General features: G+C 35.7%; 2 protein-coding genes across 3 annotated transcripts in view; one reads left to right on the forward strand and one right to left on the reverse strand.

The window, feature by feature from the left end:
- Window positions 1–4,127, reverse strand: part of LOC109859732 (ubiquitin conjugation factor E4 B) — a 9,600-nt gene extending 5,473 nt beyond the window's left edge. Inside the window, exons 1-5 of one of the 2 annotated variants that reach the window (XM_020438267.1) lie at window positions 3,867–4,127; window positions 3,719–3,780; window positions 2,308–2,601; window positions 1,764–2,192; window positions 268–1,643 (exon numbers count right to left, since the gene is read on the reverse strand). In XM_020438267.1, the coding sequence (XP_020293856.1) occupies window positions 268–1,643; window positions 1,764–2,192; window positions 2,308–2,601; window positions 3,719–3,742 (2,123 nt within the window). In that variant the 5' untranslated portion in view covers window positions 3,743–3,780; window positions 3,867–4,127. Of the gene's footprint in view, window positions 1–267; window positions 1,644–1,763; window positions 2,193–2,307; window positions 2,602–3,718 lie in introns of both variants that reach the window. The other variant, XM_020438266.1, reaches the window with a different exon arrangement.
- A 189-nt stretch (window positions 4,128–4,316) lies between these two features.
- The window catches only part of LOC109859733 (cytidine deaminase-like), a 5,604-nt gene continuing 3,030 nt past the window's right edge, over window positions 4,317–6,890 (forward strand). The window contains exon 1 of the mRNA XM_020438269.1: window positions 4,317–4,496. Coding sequence (XP_020293858.1) covers window positions 4,460–4,496 — 37 coding nt within the window. The 5' untranslated portion in view covers window positions 4,317–4,459. The remainder of the gene's footprint in view (window positions 4,497–6,890) is intronic.

Here is a 6,890-nt window from a genome sequence, read left to right on the forward strand (position 1 = left end):
TGACAGTAATAGCTCTCGCATCGTTCTTTTTTAATTATTAAATTTATAAATAAAAATAGAGATTTTGAGAGGCGGTATTATTTTGTTTCTTATATCAGAGACATCGAATAATACCAGATAAGAAGAAAAACACATGTTTTTGATAAATAAATAGTAAAAACAATTCGCTAACGCCCAGAGTTTCTTATTCAGGTGACGGTAATTGGGTCTTTTACCCTAAAAGTACGAAAATAAAAAATTATGCGATTAATAAATTTAACAACTTACTGGAGTGTGAATAACAAGAACTCCGCAATATCCTCCACGTACCATTCCGGCAATGCTGTAAATTTGCATGTAATTTCCTGAGGAAGCGGAAGTTCGAAAAGAAGACTACCCGGTGGCGTTTGCGTCAAGAGACTCAGCAAAACGTCGGCCACGGATATATAAAAGTGCAAACACCTTCGCAAAAATACCGGATCTATTAGACCCGCGTCCGCGCACAATTTCGATTTAACTAATCGTTTTAACTGTTGTTTCCACTGTTTGATCAAGTCTTTGTTGTGTTCCGCGAAAGGACTGTCTTTCCATTGTGGTTCCGTCGCTTGTAATTCGTCGAGCATCTTTTGCAAATCCCGTAACGCTCGCAATTTTCTCTGATACTTTTGTAAAGCCGGTATCAGAGCTATGTGATGACAATGTAACGTGAGAAACCAACATTGGGTAGGAAATTTTGCTTCCGACCATTTGTGCGTTTTCTCAAGATTTTTTTGCCATTCAGCGACTTCTTGCGAACTGAGTTTCAGTCTTGTGTCGTTCTTTATCTCGACAAGGCTGGATGGATGAAATGGATATAAAGGATCTATTGTATCAAGTTTGATCTTCACGGATAGCAATTGCAAAACCGACAATAGATTCAACATAAATCCATCACCGGCCAGAGAGAATTCTTCCGTTTGTATTTGAGTGCGTTTCTCGTTGAAACGTAGCAATGTCGACAAATACATTAAGGTTTCATCGCGACAATTGCTGTTCTGTAATATCGCGTGAAACATTTTGTACAACGAAGTTCTGACACTTTCCAATTCTTGCTGCAAAGTCAGATTCACCGATTTGTCCGTAACTGGATTTCCGCTGAAGAATTTTTCCGCCACTTTTGGTTGTTCTTCCGCAAATATCGATACCGACAGGAACGGGCCAAAAAACGAGGTCTTCGTGAGTTCTCTACCGGCGGCCGAGGTCAGGGTAATCGGCAAAAATTGAATCTGACACGTGATCAAACGGCAAATTGGACGTATGTTGCCGTTCGGACCGCAGCGAATTTCTATCAATTCCTCCAAAGCTTCGAGCGGTCTTCTGTGGGTGTTGCAGACCAAACTCGCTTGCTGCATCGCAAGATACAAACCTTGCAAGATAGGTGTGAATATTTTGGTAAACGCAGGTAGATTTGTATGAGTCCTGGCCACAAGTTCGTGAAGATAACCCCGAGGTAAGGTTTGCAACAATATCGGGTAGAGCAAGTGGGTGTTATGCATGAGCGAGCGCGAAGACGAGCGCAATACTTGGGAAGTACCGATTATTCCTTGCAAAACGAGACTGGAATACTGAACACATTGCGCTCTCAAATTTGTCAATACGTCGGAAAGAGGAGGTATGCTCGACCGCTAAAACATGCGCGCAAATATTGATTAATGAATTAATTAGTTGTGTGTGTGTGTGTGTGTGTGTGTACGTAAGAGAAATTTGCATGGTTTTTATATGTATATATATATATGTATGTATACCTTTGGATTATTTCTCTCCTCGACCGCGACTCTTGAATAACAGTCTAACAAATAAGTTAAACTTTTCGGTTGGGACGACTTGCTGCCTATAGGCACTGGTATTGGCGGCAATTGATAAGATGGAAGAGGAACGACAGGACTTAGCATAGGACTCGCTTGGCTATTTGGACTGTCTTCATGATCCAACGACATGTCGACCGTGACGTCCTTCAAAGGATCTTCCCCTCGCGAAAACATACACAAAATCTCCATTAAGGCCTGATTGATTATATCTTTAAAACTTAGCGTATGCGCTGCTTTCTGGGTGTAAGTTGCTGTTTGCGGCAAGAATATACTTCCCTCCGCAGGACTCCTCCACGATATGCACAATATACGCGATATGACTGTGTATATGTAATCTGTTGTGATCTCTATGCTAGAACTCGTTGTCTAAAAATACAGCAGAAAATTAAAAACGCAGATAAAAAAAAAGAGTCACAATAAATCTAATTGCAAAGGACAATATAAATATACGTTTTTTTTTTTTTATATAAAAATAACTTACACGTGATCTTGTAACGAATGAATATTTTCTATCGGATTCTTCCACTTCCATATTTTCTATTCCGGAATCGACATCTATTCCAGAAGTAAGACTTTGTTTGTCACTGCTTTCCTCCACTTCCATTAATACATCAGCGCGCTGTGATTGTTGTTGAATAGAAGGAGATATCGATTCTGCAAATACTTTTGACGGGCCTGGAGTGCTTGGAGAAATTGGAGCGGTGGTGTTGGATGAACCAGCAGGTGTGTTATTAGTGTTCAAGCCTGCCAAACGAGCTAATCGTCGTTTTCTCATCTAAATCAGAGTAAAAATAAACAAGTTGAGACTTAATAAAACATTAACAAACTCTGAGCAACAAATATCTTAATTAATGTACAAACAGTTATTTTTATCCGTTGATCGCAGTTTGCAACAGAAACAAAAAATAAAAAAATTTCTGTCACATATTAATATCATTAAAAAAAACTTCTCTTATATTTTTTTCTTATAAAATATGAATGTTATAAAGTTTTACATAAACTTTTTTAAAAAACCAAATTATTACAAACAACGTAAATTAAAATCTTGTAATATAAATTTATGCTATACGATTTTGTTGCGTACAAAGCAGACAAAGAAAAATATGTTGGTACAATAAAATACAATAAAAACAAAAGAACAAACTTAAGAATACAATTACAAAAAAAAAAATAAAATTAGAGATTAAAGAACAAATATCTGTTGGTGCAAAATTGTTGGAAAAAAATTGAAATTTCTGTTAAACTTTGCAATAACAAATAAGCGAAGAAACTAAACTGCACAAAATATCTGTTTAAAAAAAATATTATTTAAAACAGAAAGCATTGAGTCATGCGATGTTTTCAAATTGTCGCATTTTATATTTAAATAAAGAGGACAAGAATTGTTAATAAGATACGCTATCAAGAAAACTTGCAAAAGCATAATGCAAACAATGAGCTTGCATTCTTTGACGTTATGCGAACTATAGTTTCTACATTTAAAACAAACAAGGAACATATATATGTATATATATATATATATATATATGTATACATATATATATATAGAAAGAGAGATTTTAAGGACGAGAGAAAGAAGGAGAAAAAGAGAATGAGAATGAGAAAGAGAGAGAGAGACGAGAAGAGAAAAATCACAAAACGTAAGTCGAACAGATATTCGTGACAACAAATCGAAGATCTGTGTTCTCGTTTTGGCTGTGTTACACTCTTTGCACTTCGGGACGGAGATTGTTGGAGGGAAAAGGAGAAGGCGAAAAATAATCGCGAGACGCGCGGAGAATATCCCGGAATCACGCTCGGGGGAACGAATCCTCGGATCGATCAAAAAAAATCATGGGAAAATATCAGGAACGTTTGCGTGACGATGACGATGATGATGATTTTCGACTCACTTCTTCTTGGCTCAGCTCGCTCATGGCGATTGCTTTATTTTCCGTCAGAAATTGGTTTGTCTCTGTGTGAAAAAAAAAAAAAAACCTTGGCTCAGCTTTTTATTGGGGCTCCGGGGACCTGGGTTGTCTCACTCGCGCGCGCACTTGCCAATTGTCGCGTTGAAAATATACGCTTAAAAAAAAAGGGACTCGTTGGTTTGGCGGTGACAAACTCGTGGGTCCGAGATGTGTCAGAAATTTCGACAGTCACTCCACATCTGTTTTGGCGTTTGGACGTGAATGCAGTGGTCTGGCGTTGAATCACGGCCCACGTCCCAGGCCAACAGTCGCACACACAGGAGGCTCTGCTGCTGCTGCTGCTCTCTCTCTCTCTCTCTCTCTCTCTGAGTCGTCGTCGCTGCGTCGTCGATTCTTCAAAACAGCTGAGCAACCAACAAGCGCGTCGACACAGGTCGACACGCGCTCTGCTTGCGCGGCGGCCTCTCTCTCTCCGTCGTTATCTATTTTTGCCAAACGCCATCTATCAGAATCCAGATGTAAACTTTTATTATCGCAGTCTCTCTTCCTACTCTGTATTACATTTTTATGTAATTAGGGGACTGTTGTTGAGAGTCCAGCTGTGTGTTGTTTGCCGAAAGCGGCGGCAGCAGTTGCCGCGGATATCGGGACGAGATCGGATTTGATCGGGGGCTGATTGGTGGAAATTTTTGTGAATGCGATCTTCGATTACTCATCGACAAGATGAGCGCCGGAGAAGAAATTGATTTTTCATCGCTCGGTAAGTCAATCCAGAGGTCCCTCATATTTATCAGCTAAAACGTGAGTTTTGCTGATCTTTTTTTTTGTTTTTTTTTTTTTGACGGATAATCGACACTTCTGGTCTGGTTTATGCGGGCAAATAAGGCCTTGTTTTGGCCTTGTTTATGCGGGTAATAACTGTTTTAATTTATCCCGGAATTGGGGTACAGTTCAACTATAGGATTTCAATGCTTTTGTTATAATTCTGTTATGCTTCTGTTAATAAACAGAAATATTAAAATCTTAGGCTCGCATAAACCAGGTCTTAGACAAATACGCTCGTTTGGCGTTCAATGATCATTTATACGTTACGTACACAATCATCGCCGATTGTTTCGTTCTCGTTGTTGTAAGTAACTATAGATGCGCGCAAATATATATGTCTTGATCGATTGTATTTTTTTTAACAACTGCGTTTGCGACATCGCAAATCCGCAAGACGTCGGAAGCGTAAAAACCAGGGGGTAAAATATTTTTCATATATATACTTTATACACAAATTAAAATAATTATATCTAATTGCGCAAATTTATATATATGCCGAATATGTCCGTACAATTTTATACACGGAGAATTTTTTTTTTTTTTAAGAGAATAGGCTTCACACAGAGATATTCCATATCAAATTACAAAATAACTCTATTAGTTATCGTGTTAGATACAAAAAAAAAATTGTATAAAACTATATCTTTACTATATTTAAAAAAAAATTTTTGATATATAATCATATATACTTATATACACATAATTAAACTTATTATATCTAATGAATGAATTAAATTCGGGTTATTTGAGCCGTTTTGCAGGATGTTGTGCAGAGAATGTGCTTAAATATATATATATATATATATATATATGCATACACATATATTTAACGAAATAATTTTGTTCCCCATATAAGATGCTGGATTTGCATAACACATATATATGAAGGACTCCCGTATACCCCCCTAACTAATTTTAAAATATTGCGAAAAAAAACTATATTATATATTATATGGGGAAAAAAAATATTTCGTTAAATATATGTGTATGCATATATATATATATATATATTTAAGCACATTCTCTGCGCAACATCCTGCAAAACGGCTCAAATAACCCGAATTTAATTCATTCATTGGTTTAAAGACTTACGAGCCTCGCGCGAAGAATCTTATTCTTCTTTATTATTAATTTATTATATCTAATTATGCAAATTTATATACCGAATATGTCCATACAATTTCATACATATGGAAAATTTTTTACCGGGCAAATACATTGACACGCAAATTTCCTTGAGTTATAAAAAACAACGCTTCCAATTTGCAATATCGAACGTAAAGTAAAAATTGTGTAAAATTGAAAATATCGATCAACGATATAAGAATGAGTTTTTTTCCTTAAATCGACTGATCAATCGCAAATTATGTGCAAATGCAGCTTTTACAGAGCAACGCGATTAATCAAAATTGATCAAAATTGTTATTAAATAGAATATGGACATATTCGGCACACACACACACACACATATATAAATTTGCATAATTAGATATAATAATTTTAATTTGTGTATAAGTATATATGAAAACTTTTTTAACGGGAATATAATTCAGCAATTATATAAGTATCATTTTCGATACGCGTGCTCGTTTAAACGTAGTTTTCTATTTAATTATTATAGAGTTTTCTTATCAAAATTGTTTACTAGATTTACTTACTGTATATACGTTACATAAATAAGAGAAAGAAAGCGCACATCAACATATTCAATATGTTACAAGTTGCAATTTCTATCATGCAAATTCACATTGCGTGTGAAAAAAATAGTAAAAGTTACATGATGTTATGCATTACAAACTTTAAATTAAAAAAAAATATAAGTAAATAGTTTAAATTTATTAAACGCGCGCGATATATAATTTTGCGTAACAATTTTTTGACATTCGCGTTTGTTTGTATCGACAAAACTCGAAAGAAATTTAATTACTCGATTAGATAGATTAGATAGAGATTAGATAAAGATTAGATAGAGATATATATTTGATTAGATAGAGATATATATATATAAGTATTATTAATTGGTAATATATTTTTCGACACTTCAACTGTTATAAAAATTCGCGAAACAAGATATCTTTAAACTGCGCGTAATTTAATTGCACAAATTTTCGCGCGTAAATATGGCGACCCCACAAACGTGGTACGAGGGTGAGTTCGCTTTGAACAAAGATAGATAGACGCTCAAAACGCGTGAGCCCAAAAAGCAAACGCATTTATAACAAAACGGAATTGTAAACTATTATGACTTAAGGCTCGTTAAAATTAATAACAAGAAATATATAAGGCCTTACGAGCCATTCTCGGGATGTTGAGCGGAAACTTTACGTGT

The sequence above is a fragment of the Pseudomyrmex gracilis genome, unplaced genomic scaffold (genome assembly GCF_002006095.1).
Source record: "Pseudomyrmex gracilis isolate BER0280 unplaced genomic scaffold, ASM200609v1 scaffold_280, whole genome shotgun sequence".
NCBI lineage: Eukaryota > Metazoa > Arthropoda > Insecta > Hymenoptera > Formicidae > Pseudomyrmex > Pseudomyrmex gracilis.